The sequence below is a fragment of the Ursus arctos genome, unplaced genomic scaffold, assembly GCF_023065955.2.
Source record: "Ursus arctos isolate Adak ecotype North America unplaced genomic scaffold, UrsArc2.0 scaffold_18, whole genome shotgun sequence".
NCBI lineage: Eukaryota > Metazoa > Chordata > Mammalia > Carnivora > Ursidae > Ursus > Ursus arctos.
In genome coordinates this window covers 27,794,777-27,810,623 of record NW_026622852.1, presented here as the reverse complement: position 1 = coordinate 27,810,623, position 15,847 = coordinate 27,794,777, and the positions used below count along the sequence as shown (strand labels likewise).

The 15,847-nt window shown below is 41.2% G+C and overlaps 1 protein-coding gene across 1 annotated transcript in view; it reads right to left on the bottom strand.

The window, feature by feature from the left end:
- Positions 1-5,021: 5,021 nt before the first annotated feature.
- DCAF10 (DDB1 and CUL4 associated factor 10) overlaps positions 5,022-15,847 on the bottom strand; it is a 44,085-nt gene continuing 33,259 nt past the window's right edge. The window contains exons 5-7 of the mRNA XM_026506206.4: positions 15,448-15,561; positions 12,412-12,557; positions 5,022-11,421 (exon numbers count right to left, since the gene is read on the bottom strand). Coding sequence (XP_026361991.1) covers positions 11,053-11,421; positions 12,412-12,557; positions 15,448-15,561 — 629 coding nt within the window. The 3' untranslated portion in view covers positions 5,022-11,052. The remainder of the gene's footprint in view (positions 11,422-12,411; positions 12,558-15,447; positions 15,562-15,847) is intronic.

The window sequence follows — 15,847 nt, the reverse complement described above, 5'->3', positions numbered from 1 at the left end:
CAGGAGAGTGGGGGACGTGTGGAGGTTCAGGAACCGGGCGTTCGGGACTATCTGGCGGCGCCATCGCGATGGCTCGTGCAGGTAGTGTCAGGAAAACACACTGCTTGGGCTGCCGTGGTGAAGTAGCCGAGGCTAAGTGGCTTCCCCGACAGACATGTATTTCTCACACGCTTCTGGAAGCTAGGAAGGGCAAGATCCGGGTGCCGGCCGATTTGGTTCCTGGTGAGAGGCCTCTGCTTGGTGTGCAGACTTCTCGCCGAGTCCCTACATGGCGCAAAGGGCCTCGGGACCTCATCTAGCCCTCCTCCCGTCCCCAAGGCCCCACCTGCACACGCCCTCCCATGGGGGGTAGGCCTTCCCCACAGACTTTCGGAGGGGACACAAACGTTCAGTCCGTAGCATGGCTGAGCCTAGTGCCTGATGAGCCTAACGGTATTTCCTTAAGATAATCAGTGCCGTCGACCGCCGCCGTGCTAACTAGAAGCGTGCCGAAGGCAGCCACTAGGTTCGCTGTGCAAGCCGACTGCTCCTCTGGTCGCTCCCCTGCACCGCCAGCGGCTCAGGCACTCCTCTCTTTGGGGAACCGGCCATGATTAGTCAGCAGGTCCTTGTGGGTCAGGCAGCGCACCAAAAAATGGGGACCGCGCTGAGTTCCGTGGAGAGGCGTCCTGTCCCTGTGGCACTAGGAAGATGAGACCAGCTTCCCTTTCCAGGGTCGTCGTCTCGGCAGTGCTGGGGCTCCCGGTGTACAGCCTCCTGCCTTCCCGTGGGCGAGAGCCGCTCTGGAACGTCTCTTACTGCTCTCACACTTTTCTAGGCAAAAAGGAATTGAACAAGAAATTTCCAGGTTTTCTTGGGCTTCTCACTCCCTCCTAAGAAATAGCCATAGAGTTTTGAGAAGGACAGAGAGTAGGAAAAAGTATGGGAGCCAAGGACTTCTCATGTGGGATTTGTGTGTAAACGGGGACGGTGAAGAGTGAAACGCTGGCAGGGGTCCAGGTGTGAGAGGCCCCGAGGAAGCGAAGGTGAAGCCCAAGGTCAGAGGTTTGCTGTTGACGTCTGGAGCGCTTCGAAGCCCCTGCCGCTTGCGGGCCAGGAGCAGAAAAGCATGCTGGTTTTGTGTTTGAGGGCAGTACTACACGTACCTGAGTTGGTGTTAACTCCAACGAGAGAAAAACAGAATCGCTACTAATTTCAGTTTGTGCCTTTTACAGTTTTTCCTGGTTTATTTTGTTCAGCAAATTTGCCATACATCCATTCGCTCCGTACTGGAAAGCTGCCCTTTTACGGACAGTAATTTTAAATTAGAAGACTGTAGGCTTGTGGAAAATACAGAGCACTGGCCGCCTGAGACAAATGCCGAAGTAAAAATGTCAACTTCCCTTGATTCCCTGCCGGCTCCCAGGCTGGATGCGGTCGGTGGGCTTCTGTGGCATGTGGTGGCTGCCTCAGCCCTCGCGCGCTCTCTGTGATGTTTGTGCTGCAGCCTTCAGGACAGTGCGAGCTCACTGAAGGCAGGGACTCCATCTTCGTATCCTTAGACTAGAGGTTCTCCTAATAAATACCTGTTCAGTGAATGAGTCATAATCTGATCCCAGATGTTGTCTTTATCACTGTTTCTCTCCCTGTTTCAGAGACAGTTTGAATTTCTTAGGAATGTCTTTTTAGAACCTTCACGGTGAATAATACATACTGTATGATTCCATTTATGTGAATTTCCAGAAGAGGCAAATAAATCTGTGCTGGGGGAAAAAACTGGTTGCCTCTGGGAGGGAGGGGAAGGAGCCTGGAAGGGGTATGAGGGAACTTTCTGGGGTGATGGTAGTAATTTATGTCTTGATGGGGGTTTGGGTAGCTTGGGTGTGTACGTTTGTCTAAACTTAGCAAACATACCATTTATACTTGTGGACTTCATGTGGAAAATTTAAAACAAGATAGTGAACTTTAATGATCTGTATTGCTGAGATTTTTAGGAGGATGGCTATAGCTATCTGCAATTTATTAAAAATATATCAAAAATTAAGATGGATTGATGGATGGAGTATTAGATATGTGATAAAACAGGAAAACAATAATGGTAGAATCCTAGTCAACAGATGTTCACTGTAAAATTCTTTCAACTTTGCTGTATGTTGAACATTTTCATAATAAAATGCTGAGAGAAATCATTAGGGAGTTTATCGCAGTATCTGCTGTCCACATTGTATTGACTCAGTTTCTTTAATTTATTTTTTAATTTATTTTTTAAAGATTTTATTTATTTGACAGCACAAGCAGAGGGAGCCGCAGGCAAGGGCAGAGGGAGAAGCAGACTTCCCACTGAGCAGGGAGCCTGACTCGGGGCTTGATCCCAGGACCCTGGGATCATGACCTGAACCAAAAGCGGACACTTAACCAACTGAGCCACCCACGTGCACCCGGTTTGATTCTTTCAGGGTGTTCTTCTTAGGCTTCGTGAAGTCATGGGATGCTACAGAAATCCTTGCTAGAAGGGAACACCAGCCTGCGGCGTTTCCCACTGATGAGTATGGCCACCTCCACCACCCACAGATTGTGACAGGGCTAATCAGCTTCAATAAGACTGCCCCAGAGACCGGGGGTCTGTCGACCTGCCCCTTGAAGGGACGAGGGGAGGGATCATGATTTTCCTGCCAGTGAACTGCAAATTCCAATACACGGCAGGAAATCCTTTAATTACACACATTAAGTGCTTGCACGCATGTGCACACACACAAAAGACTAGGTAATAACTGCTTAAGAATAAATAGAGCGTTTTCAGAACAGATCCGATACTTTGTATTTAACTTTTAAAAAGTAATCCTCTCACAATGAAAGTTGGATCCTTCATTTTACCCGAAACCTAATCTTTTATAATCGTGAAGGGCTTTTGTGAATTAATGTCAACACAGCAGTCCAGCACACCCATAATTTAGATGGCTTTCAGTGGAAACCACTGTGTCCCCAGAAAAGGTTTTAAAAAATGTTTTGAGTTGTGTATGCCCTGGTAGAAGTTTCAGGTGTTCCTTTTCTGGGTTTATTGTGAGCAACAGTTGCACCTATCTACGGCTCACACCAGAGAGTGTGGTTCTCTGGTGGCGGCGCTCCTCTTTCTGAGTTAGAAGCCACACAGCACCAAGTCTATGCCTGGAGAAGGTAAGATGGTCTTACTCAACTTACTGCCCACTAACTTACATATCGTGTTGAACTGGGGGAGTCTCAGTGTACTGAGAACGGCGTGCTGACGGACCAACTGTTGTCCATCTGTAGTAACCTCCAGAGTTAAGATGTTCTCTGAAAAAAAAAATATGTCCTCTAAATTGGCTTCATTTATCTACATAGAGATCCCTAGGATCTGTCATCTGTGAAAAATTAAACCCTAACTGCATTTTCTTTTTTTTGCTTTTTTTTTTAAGTGAGAGAGTGTGTGCATACACGCAAGGGTGGGGAAGGGGCAGAGGGAGAGAGAGAATCCCAAGCAGGTTCCACATTCCGTGCGGGAGCCCAAGGCCGGGCTCAGTCTCACCACCGTGAGATCATGACCTGAGCTGAAACCAAGAGTCAGCCGCTCAACTGACTGAGGCACCCAGGTGCCCCTAACTGCATTTTCTGTATTCGTAGGTCTCAGATCGTGGTGTACAGACATACAGCATCAGCTAGGAACTGATTGTGCAAGATGGGGCTCCCACCCTAGACCTATGAAATCAGAAACTCCGGGTGTAGAACCAGCATCTGTGTTTTAAGAAGCCCTCCAGGTGATCCCAGCACATGTTGGAGTTAGAGCACCACTCTTCATGTCCTGGGCCAGAAAGGAAGGGCCTGGAGGAAAACTCAGTGGACACGAATTTGTGTTTTATTTTTTAAGTAAGCTCTCTGTCCAACATGGGGTTGAAACTCATGACCCCGGATCAAGAGCCGCCTGCTGTACAAACTGAGCCAGACAGGCACCCCAAAATTGTGTTGTTTTAAACACTAAATTTCTGGTAGGTAATTTGTTACATCAGTTACAGGAAACTAATACAAATCATTAATTTATTAGCATTTAAGCATGCCAAATCATTGTTTCCTTAAAAAAAAAAAAAAAAAAACTTTAGCCCAAAACATACCTGTCCGAGGAATAACTGAAATAGTGGTAATTAGTGCTATGGTTAGCTAAATTAGTTTATCTAAATAATTTCACAAAATAATCTGAATTGAAAGGGACTCACTCTGATTTTCTCTTCAGTGACTTATTTTACAAAAGTGTCCCAAATATGATTGTCGTTTTTATAGTGAATTAAAACAGTATTGTAAAATGAACCATCACACTGTTAAATAATAAGCAAATGTCAGTCAAGGGAGCACTGTGAAAAATAGCACGTTCTAAGTGTACCTATGAAAAGAAACCAGTGTGCAGCTTGACAAAAATTTATGCACTGTGCTTCCTATTGATATGAATACAATTTTCACCGAATAAATAACTAATTTATAAAACTCTATAAAACATGATTCATATTTAGTAAACTTGTAAATGTCCAGAACATTAGTGAACAGATGTGAATGAATCAAATCTTAGTAAATGTGTTTTTCAGTGTAAAATGCCAATTCTATGTTTTAGAATGGTGGACTTAACAAAATGAAATGTGCATGTACCTGTGGGAGTGTAAGGCGATCCCTGGAAATGCAGGAGGTAATGTAGAACTTTGATTTTTAAAACTCTTATCCTTTTAAAATTTCCTTTCTCTCTGTACGTGTTTCATAATTTACACAGTAGAGCAGTACAATATTTTATATATGTATACAAAATATATATAAAACATCAAAATTTGGAGCGTATGCTCTAATTTATTTCGGGTAGGGGTTATAGGATTTAAAAGTTTAGAATACCACTACAAGAATCACCAAGCTACTGCTGCTGTCATAGCGTTATGCTTGATTCTGGTCTAAAAATAAACATCTAAGCAATTGAAACAAAAATTTCAAAATACTGCTAATTGCAAGCTTGCCATCAACCTTTCAAACAGGTTAACCACAGAAAAAGTGTGTTAAATGTTTCAAAGTAGCATTTATTTTTTTAAAAGCACATTATGAGGTAGACTTACACCAAAACATCCAGTGCATATATTAATAAAAGCTTTACTGAAACCTTAATATTGCATGTAGGTATGTAGATAAAATCACCTACAACTCTACATCCATATAAAAATCTCAAGAGAATTCAGTTGAAACAGTAAAAGCCAATTACAGTTTTAGAAAGCTTTCTTAATTCTGAAATGAAGATCTGTGAAAAAAAGTGTGGGAGGAAGTTTTAATTTTAGAAGTTATTTTACTAAATCATTCACTTTATGGCTAGTTTTTAATGAGTGTGAATATCTTTACTGGACAGTAGATAAAAGATACTGTAATTCTTATTGTTCCCACCGTGTCAACATGGTAATATTGAAGCAGGACCAGCTATATATTTGGAAGCCCAGTGCAAAATAGAAATACGGGCCCCTTGTTCAAAAAATGAAGAATTTTAAGATGGCTTCAGCAGAACCTAAAGCAAGCCTGGACCTTTTCTCACTGCAGGGCCCTGTATGACTGCACTGGTCACACGTGCATGAAGCCAGGGCTACCGCCTTAGTTATCTTTGTCCCTTGAGTCCCTGGTACTGCACAAGGCATATAGTAGAGATTCAAATGTTTGGTGGATGAAAATTGAGTTTTGCTGTTTTCCAAATCAATGAGAAATGCTTAGTTTTTCTGACCTGTGGTCAGAAAAAATCTTACTCTGATGAAGGTTTCTCTATTTCCACATCACATTCTGGCTTCATGGAAATCTGAGGCCACATATGGCTAAGATTCATTTGATTCCTACAAAAAATAATGTATTGAACAACTACTCTGTCACATCCTGTACTGGGCACAGGGGATACAAGAAAAGTAAGACAGTCCCTGCCCACAAGGAGCTTACAGTCTAGCGTAAGAACTTAACAGTACCTCAGAACCTAGTGAAATTACTTTCTGGTGTCTAGGATATTATGTGGAACATTCCCAACTTTCCTAAAAATATGAATCTAAAATTTACCAGAAAGCACACTTTAGAAATGGAGGATGCAGTGAAATTTAAAAGAAAATCAAATATCCAAACTTCAATGTAGAAAATATGAGATTGAAATAAGCAGCTTAGGAAAGCTGAAAAAATTCCATTTTAAATACTATGAACAAGACTTAAATTTTAAAATTATTTTATTGTCTCTGGATGACATTTCATTTATAGTAACATTAGTATACATATACGAGATGTGCATATGTGAGATGTGTTCCTTGGAGCTTTTGATAAAACCCATATTTCCATTACTAATTCATTTACAACTAAAGCAGCAGCATACAGGTAAATTTGAGACTTTCCTTTTGATAATTTCTGTTGTCATTTGAACGGGAGAAATTCTTGGGAATCATCTTTAGGGTATAAATTTCGGTATAATCTTATTCTGCAATGAGACTAAAACTGTAACAATATGTGATAATTTAAACGTGTATTTTAATGGCTATTGACCAAGTTTAATGGCATCAAAAATGCTCAAGTCTATCTGGAGTTTATTTTCATTGTTTCCCCCCCCAGATTCTTCTTTTAAGGGGGAAAAAAAACCCAGGAAGGATCCCTGTGCTAATACAGAGCCTCTGTTGTTACTTGGCTATACTTTGGTACATTGCTGTTTATTCCTTAATCTAGCAGCATCCTTCGTCTATAGTCTTTTACTTAGTGGCAACTGAAAAAATCACTAGCCTAGGCTTTACCGGTACTTCTGTTATCCAGATGGTTACCTGTGAACCTTTCAAAAACCTAGTGGTCTCAGAGACTGTGCAGCAGGGCTTGTGCGGCTCTTTAGACACTGAGCCGGCTGGGTTCTCCATGCCCCAGCTCATAACAGATGAACACAGCACATACGATAAAGAGCCTGTTAAAGGCAGGCATGTGGATACTGTGGTAAGAGACAGAACAAACTACTTAGCAGATAGAAAAATTTTTAAATAAAAAAATCCCCAAATCCAAGCAACCTGAGGCAAAGGATTATATATACCTCAGGGCTGAGGGAATCACTTTATAATAATTGATATTAACTTGTATTTGTTATAGCCCTTTACATTTTATGAAGTATTTTACATACATCAGAGCTCATTGGGTATTTGTAATAACACATGAATGTAACTTTTACTTTTCATCGTGAAAAAGTGAATTATACCGAGCATGCTGTTTAAGAAGGCAGGGAGGAATACGAACATATCTGAAAGACTTGCATGAAAAATAATTTACAAGTTTTAAATTTTGGCACTTAAGAGATATGCATTAGTTATCCAAAAATCCATATATATGCTTTCTTTCATGACCAACACTAGGTATTACTGAGTGAATTTTCATAGCTCTCCGTGGCTGCTGGTCATTTTCAATGGGGATGATTGTCATCAGTTTCTCCTGCTAAACACAAGCTTGAACAGATACTTACGGATGCCAGTACCATATATTCTGACTAATACGGGAAACACTAGACCTCTAAAAGATTCTCAGGGTGTTTTTCCTATATTGCACTTTGTAGAAAACAAAACTTTAACCACAATATAATGTGATCGTGGTTCTAGACAGGAGTTGGGAACCTTTTCCTTGCTTGTTTTCCTAAAATTTTTGGTATAGCCTCATCTTGGATGTAACAAGGAGAAATAACAATATACATGTTCTTTGGGCTTCTGAGAAAAAAGATCACATACATTTTCAAAAGATTAAGAGAGGGTCTTGTCTGCTTTAGCCACTTCATTTTCACAATTAAAGATAAGGAAGTACTAAATATTTGATGTTCCTAAACTTATTTAACATAGCATTTCTGTAGAAAGTTTTTTCAAGATTTTTTTTTTAAGTACAATCTACCCCTCAAGGTGGGGCTTAAACTCATGACCCCAAGATCAAGAGCAGCATGCTCTACTGACTGAGCCAGCCAGGCGTCCCTGTAGGAAGTTTTTTAAAACAAGTATAATTTACACTACATTTACCAACAACTATACCACATTACCATTTATAATACATTCACCAATTATCGTGAATAAAAATGACTAAAGAAAGTTTAGAGTAAAAAAACACCAGATTAGATTTTATGCTCTTAGGTGAAATGAGACCTTGAAATTATAAGATGCAGTTTCCTCCAAGAGTCTAGCATTCCTGATGCCCTGTAATTCCTGGATTAATATCCCGCTCATGATGTTTTGACCATGACCGTACCTCAAAAAGAGAATAAAAGTGGTTTTGTTGAGTTTGTTAATTTTTAATTCTCATCTGTGTGGCTCTATTTTTATACAGAGCTATTTATCCCACATTTTTCTTTACAGCTACTTAATCCTGCTTGAAGTCTTTGTTAGGAACGGACTGTATGTACGCCCTGCAGTTTATGGTACTAATTCTACTGGGCATTTTCAAGCTTGTGAATGTTCTCTTGCATGGTACAGAAGGTAAGCCAGCTCTGTAATACCGAATTTACAGAGGATGCTAAACTAATTAACAGGCCAGTTTCCTGTCCTTTATAAAAAAGAGCAAAGTGGTAGAGTAGTAAGCACACAGGCTTTGGGCTAGAGCAGCTAGGCTTGAATCCCAGTGTTGCCCTCCCGCAGCTCTGTGACTTACGGCAAATCACCTAACCTGTCAGACCCTCCATTTCCTCCGAAGTAAACTGGTGCTCACGTTACCTACCTTGCAAGGTATTTTGTGAGGGTTAGTAGTCAAGTGTGTAGATTATTTGACAGCGTAGAAACTCTATAATGGTTGAAGAATCACGAACTGAAATTCAGAGTCGGGCGACACGTGGGCCCAGCATCTGACATGCAACTCTCTCCAAAGGGGATGCAATATATGGAACCTTTTTTAAATCAATATAATTATTGTACTTAGTAGCTTATTTTGAATGTTAAGATTGGGTGCTTTTGCCTCCGAAACTTTATGTTCCTTTAAATATCTGGGGTTTTTAAAAAAATTTATGGCAAACCTGTGTTTTCATTATACTTTGTGGTAATTTTGATGGCTAAAAAATTTCCAATCTTTTTTTGACATCCGTGGTAAAATAATCTAATTTTTAAAATTTGTCCTAGAGCCAAGATTGTTCCAAGTGAGATGTAACTTCTGCACATATGTGTGAATGGCTGGCTGGTAGGTTCTACAAAGAAATGTTATTTTTATTCATGTATTTGGGTTGCTTAAACATTTCTATAAGATTTAAACTTCTTTTCTTCTTAGGCTGGAATTCTCAGCATCTACTCCCATGCCTTTTTCAACTTATTGGCCAGTTTAAGAGCAGTCACAATAATACAACTTAAAGACAAGATAAAGTGTTCAGAAATCATTGTTTTAACAGCCAGCATAATACAGTAGAAATTGCCCTGAGCAAGGAATTAGGAGACTTGAATTCAAGTTCTGGCTCTGCCACTAATTTTGTAAGATGACTTTAGGCAAGTCACTTAACTTTTCTCATTCATCAGATAATGAGATTGATCACATTTTCTACCTCTAAAATAGGTTTCATTTACTATTTTTTTTTAATAATTAAAACACCTTCTGGGAGTTAAGCACCTGATAGGTACAGAAGTACTTACTGATGTTTAAGGTGTAGTGTTTTTCAAACTCTGATCCAGGGACCACCTGAATAAAGATTACTTGAGGTTCCTATTAAAAACAGATTCCTTTCCTCTCCCTGGATGAATGAAAACCTCCTAAGGTGAGGGCCAGGTTTTTGTGTTTTCCATAAGCTCCTCAATGATTGTAATGCACCCTAATATTTGAGAACCATTGGCCTAAGAGAATGTGATCTGAGAGGGAACGAGCTAGCGTGTGGCTTAAATTACTCCAGCCTCTGGTGGATCCCTTGTAAATATAAAACCATTCCAGGTGGAGACTAGAAAAAAGCTGTTTACTTCAGCAGGCCCGTCAGCCCTGTGACTGACCCCTGCTTGATGTTTTTTTACTTGCTGTGTTCCATAACAAAATATTAAGAGGTCTTCACATCAGCTCTTTGTCTTGACATCCAAGTCGCTGACTACTGTAGTTAGGTCACAGCTAGAAGAGGACTGCAGTTCTCCCTTCCCTAATGCTAAGGGTCGAGCTTGTGCCACCTGGCTCAAGCAGTAAAGATGAGGAAAACACAGCCTCGTCACTCTCAATCCCCCTCCACCCTAATACCGTAACACGTCACCCTGTGTGAGTCAAATAGTCTGGCAGAGAAAACAGAAACTCGAAACCACATCGTTTTCATCCCTCTGACCAGATAGTGTACTAGCTTAATGAATCCTCTTCTACATAACAGAAATGACCAAAGCCCATTCCTTCTCTTTTCCTTTCTAAATGCTGCTGACAAGAACAAAATACCAAGTACGGACACATGCTAGAGATTTTTAAATTCATACAAGTAAATTACAAAGAGATGTGGTAATTATTTTTTCTAGAGTTTTACAACAAAATTCCCCTCATGGTGAAAAAATATGTATAATTTTAACAGGAAACTTAAAAGACATTTTTGTTGTAAGACTAACAGTTATGAGAATAATGCCATTATCTGTGCTCATTACAGAGAAACGTAACAGCAACTTTAAAAGGCCCAGTATACTGATAAGTGAAGATGAAATTTCTTTTTCAATGACCAGTATGCTGACATCGAACTTCTGGGTTTTATTCAATACTAGTGTCAAGGGTTTCTCCTAACTCAGCCAAAACTCCTGCCAGACGTCCACAAAATTCACACCAAAATCAAGAAATAGGAAAAGAAAGAAACTTGACAAGAGCTACCATGCAAAATAACCAGAAGAACCGAAGTTCAGGTGGCACAGATGAGCAGGAGCAGAGGAATGCGGCAAGAGCTGCTGCTGCGTAGAGTCTAACTTGGTGAGGCCCCTACGATGCCCGACGGCCAAGTCCTCAGGTCATAGGTGTGTTCGTGGACCCATAAGAACTGGGATCTTGACCCAAACTTTTAAGATCTTCTAAAAAGGAAATACTTCACCTAAATTGAAGTAATTTATAAGTCAAACACCAGAAGAGTTCCTTATTTGATGTAAGTTGTGCCTAAAACTTTGGCTGATACAAAGAAACCCGTCCACTAAGGCACCCTGAGGCAATCTGACAATGTGTTGGAGAGAACTTTGTTGTCAGTACCACATCATTATGAGAGTACAGAGAACGGATCACCCGCAGGGGACTGGCTTCTTTGGGCAAACAGTCTATAAGTTCACTGCACTGTTTGTCAAATCCCAATAAGCGAATCCCGTAGCCATGTGGGGAAGAGATCATTCGCCCATCAGGGCTGAAGCAAAGTTCTTTGATATAACCCCTGCCTACATTGGCTTCTTCAATGTAATGAGTTAGTCGTAGAGAACAGCGAGGTGAGACAGGTCGCACGGGAGCTCCTTCTTGGAATTCATAGACACAAGTCCACTAAGGGGAGAGAAGAGAGATAAAGTTACAAAGCCCCAAATAATGCTAGATACGTCTTTTTGTAAAAAGCTCAACAGACTGCCAAAGCCACAGAATTGTTGCAAGAAATCAGATGACTGCTACCCCTCTCCCATCTACTAAAATGCAGGCCCCATACCTTCTTATCTTCATAAGCCAAGGTTATTCTGTGTACTGTGACGTACTATGACTAAAGCCTTTTATTCCCTCAGGCTGCTGTGACTTCTGTGGTAATAATTCCCTTTTGTGAAAGTAACAACAATCTTGATACTTAAAATATTCTGAAGTTTAGATATCTAAGTCCTAAAATACCTCTCCTACACTTCAAAGGCTCTTCTCTCTTTTCAGTTATGACTTCTAGAGCTAGTGATATCCTCAAAAGACTCCTGCTTTCCAGAGTGACGAGAGACACGAGGTCATATAAGGTCCTTTCCCCTAGTCATCAGTTTAGTCTTTCCCTGGCTTCCCCTGGTTTTATTTATTTACCTAAAAGATTTTATTTATTTGAGAGAGCACGAGCAGCAGGGAGGGGCAGAGAGAGAGGAAGAAGCAGACTCCCTGCTGAGCAGGGAGCACAACACAGGGCTTGATCCCTGGACCCTGGGATCACGACCTGAGCTGAAGGCAGACGCTTAACCAACTGAACGACCCAGGCGCCCCTCCCCTGGTTTTTAAAAAGAGCGAATTCTAATACTCAATTGGCTTACCAAAACCTTACATTGAGCCAGCTTGGCTGAAGCATCTCCATCTAAAGTTTACCATATAAAGGTCATGTGGTGAGATGAAGGAGGCAAGAATTAAGAAGCTGGGCACAATCTGAGCTGATACTGGTTTAAAGTATTTCCCAGTTTGCCACACTGGAGGAGGCTGGAGAGGAAGGAGGGGTTCGAGGGATAAAGATGCCATGAGCACACCGGGCAATGGCTGTATGTTCAGTCAGCCCCGCTGAAGGTGGAGGGCTGCCGCTCCTACCTCCTGATCATCAGTGTTGCTTGAGCACCGAAGGAGAGTGGCCCAGCCTTTTGGGTGCAGCTGTAACGATGTGATGCAGTTTCCACGATCTCTCTCACCAGGAACTTCAGGGGTTAAGACTTCAAGACTATTTCGTGGTGAAACTCCTGGTAAGAAAATTAGGATGTGAGGTTTGTATTATCAAAGGACTAAGGCAGCTCATCAAAGCTTTGATTTCTGGCAGTCACCCCCACCCCCAGCCTTCATTCCTTCGTCAGCCCCTTGTGCTACCACATGTAAAAAGAAAAACTGGGTGCGCCTGGGGGCACCACCGGTTAAGCAGCCAATTCTTGGTTTCGGCTCAGGTCGTGATCTCAGGGTTGTGAGATCAAGCCCTGCATCAGGCTCCACACACAGCATGGAGTCCACTTCAGATTCTCTCTCTCTCCCTCTGCACCTCCCACTCGTGCTTGCTCTCTAAAATAAATCTTAAAAAAAGAAAGAAAAAATCCACATACATAAAAAAACCTATGGTGCCTCTTGATGTTTGGTGTGCCTGTCTTTTGGGGTGCGGGTATGGGGAAAGGTTATGACTAGAACTAAAGAATCCCAAGTTCCTGCAGCAGGAATCCCAGTAACCTAAGACTAAGGCATTAAAGTAGACTAGGGACCTTTTTGATTAGGATTTACATCTCAGAAAACTCTAAGAACCAAAGTTATATGAAATGAATCTGGAAAAGTAAAAGATAAATCTCATCTCAGGGGACCTGGTGCTCTCTAGTCCAGAGAAGGAAATACTTGGAAGCCAGGCAGACTGCCTTTATTACCAATAAAAGGCTATTATGTGCACAAGGAGCAGGACTTATGACCCCCCAGGACAATACTATAAATGATAAACAGATCTATAATTTCGGAGGCAAGGGAGGATATTTCGCATATAGTGTTATGTCAAAACGAGGGGTTAGGAGACACTGCCTATCATACATATGCCTGGTACTCTGTTAGGGCCCATCCCATCCTCCTTTCTAGCCCCCCACGAAAGTGACTGCTACAGCAAGCCGTTACTACTAGGAGTTATGTCCTATCCCACAGATATGTGGAGAACCACTTTCACAGACATTATAAAGAAGCAGTTTAGAAATGTAATATCAAGAGAAATATTTCAACACTTCTCTACCTGTGGAAGGAGTTGCTTTGAAGATTATGAGCTCCCTCTGTCAGACCTTTTGTGAATTGTTTCTCAAATAGATGTGTTATCTTCTTTAAAAGATTCCCTTTAGATTACTACAGCATTGATGCAAACCTGTGAAGCTCTAAATTCCATTGTTACAACCAAACTATACCTAAATAATGATTTCACATGTGACTGAACTTTAAAAACAATTTTAGATAAAAACAGCTATTTCAAGAATTCTGAAAATCGAACAAAAGCAGAAAAGAAACCCATCTAAATAAGTAAGTAGTGGTTTTTGAGCTGTGCTCCTTGGAGGTTCCTCCAGAGCTGGCAAAAGGAGGGAACCACATGGGGATGGGGTAAGGAAGACCGGTCAAGGAACTCCCTAATTTCACTTAAACCAGAGTTTTTGTACTTTATCTGCTACAATCCACAGCAGACTTCATGTCAAAAAAGAGTTCTAGGGGCATCTGGCTGGCTCAGTCCGTGGAGCATCTGACACTTGATCTCAGGGTCTGGAGTTTGAGCCCCATGTTGGGTGTAGACATCACTTAAAAAAAAAAGTTCTAATCCTGAAATGAGTTTGATAAGCCTCAGCTCTATCTACTGTATCTGTCAAAGTATGGTGTTAGCATTCTGACACCCCAAAGACCCAGGATTGCCAATATTCAGAACAACCCTATGTATGTATGAGCCCCACCTTCTCTATACCCTGCCTAGGCTCTCCATACATCGTCTCTTCTCCTATTCCCAACTCTACTGCTGTGTAGTGTGGTTTTGGGGTTTACCACTGGCACAAGCAGTTAACTATTCTTAACGGTTTCCCCCCCGCCCTCCTGGATGGTTTAGTTCAATAAAGATTTTTCTCAATGATAACTAAGAGCATTGTCTTATTTTCGGTAGCCAAAGTAGAACAGGCAGAATCTATAAAAAGTTTCTGCTACAAATCAAAGGAAAAATGTTGCATATCTGGGCATAAATCTCTAAATTTAATAGGAGTAATTTTTAACCTTAAATGTCATAGTCTTGAATATCCAGAGGAAAGTAGATAGGCTGTAGGTTAGGAAGGGCTCTCAAACCACTCTACAAACGTAAGTAGTCATGCAAAATAATCAAATATGCAATTATCAAGCACTTACCAGGTGATGCCACCCAGGAAAAACATAAATTAGAAGTCTAATGGATAGTCCCTCCCCTAAAGATCCAGGTAGGAGCCATGCTCATTTCCAAAAGGTGACCCAAAATTACAAAAGGACCCACATCTGGCCATCATTCCACAAAGATGAGGACAAACAAAAAGTGCTTAGATGTGCAGTGGTATGGAGAAGTAGGTGAAATCTGCATAGGTAAAAAGCATCTCATTTAGGGGGTGGAAAGAATAGGCTAAACAGCTAGATCTGGCAGAGCAGTGGGGGAAAACGGGCAAAAGCAGAATACGGCCATCGTAGCCTACTTTATCCTACAACCCCTCTAAGGCTGTCAGGCATTGCTCAGATAAAGAAATGGCAGAGCAAAATGCCTACCAGGCTGGGACCGGGTGACTCTCACAAGCACCTGACAAACATCACTTTATACCGCACCATCACATACATATCTCATTTAATTTCCAGAACCACCTTTATTGGAATCTATGTGTCCTAACTACTTTTTCTCCAATCTAGACCAAACTCAGTTCAGTAAATAAAACCAAAGCTCAAATTCCAACAAAGATGGAAACCCAAGATATCCAGCCCTAGAAACTAGTTAGCTTTTGAAAATGACTGAGGGTCAAAGAATTGCCTCTTCTTTATTGACTTTTATTTGTATGGATTAAAACTAAACCAAAGAAAGCTACTCAGTAGACTCTGTTGTTGCAAGATTATAAAAGTCCACTTTTAACCTACCTTCTCTTTGTGAGGCTCGTGACACGTGTTTCTCAGAAGATGAATTAGAATCACTATGATGACAAGGTGAACCAGAAACTCGAGGACCAGATGAACTTGATGAAGTAGTCAGATCTTGAAAATGCAAAAAGTTCTGACAATAAACTTAGCAAAACTCTAGTAGTGTCTCTTTTTAATCATCTACTTGAAGCATACTGTTAAAACACACCTGAAACGTGGCAAGTACACGCCCACTTAAAACTGGCCTACAACTAAGACCGAGGTAGGTAGGTCAGCTCTTTGAAGTGTTCTAAGGCCTGGGCCCTTTCTAAAATCTCTTCTACCAAAGAGCTGCTTAAGTGAAATAAAAATGACAAACCAAATAAACATAGGAGCATCTTTGGGTTCCCCAACACTTCTG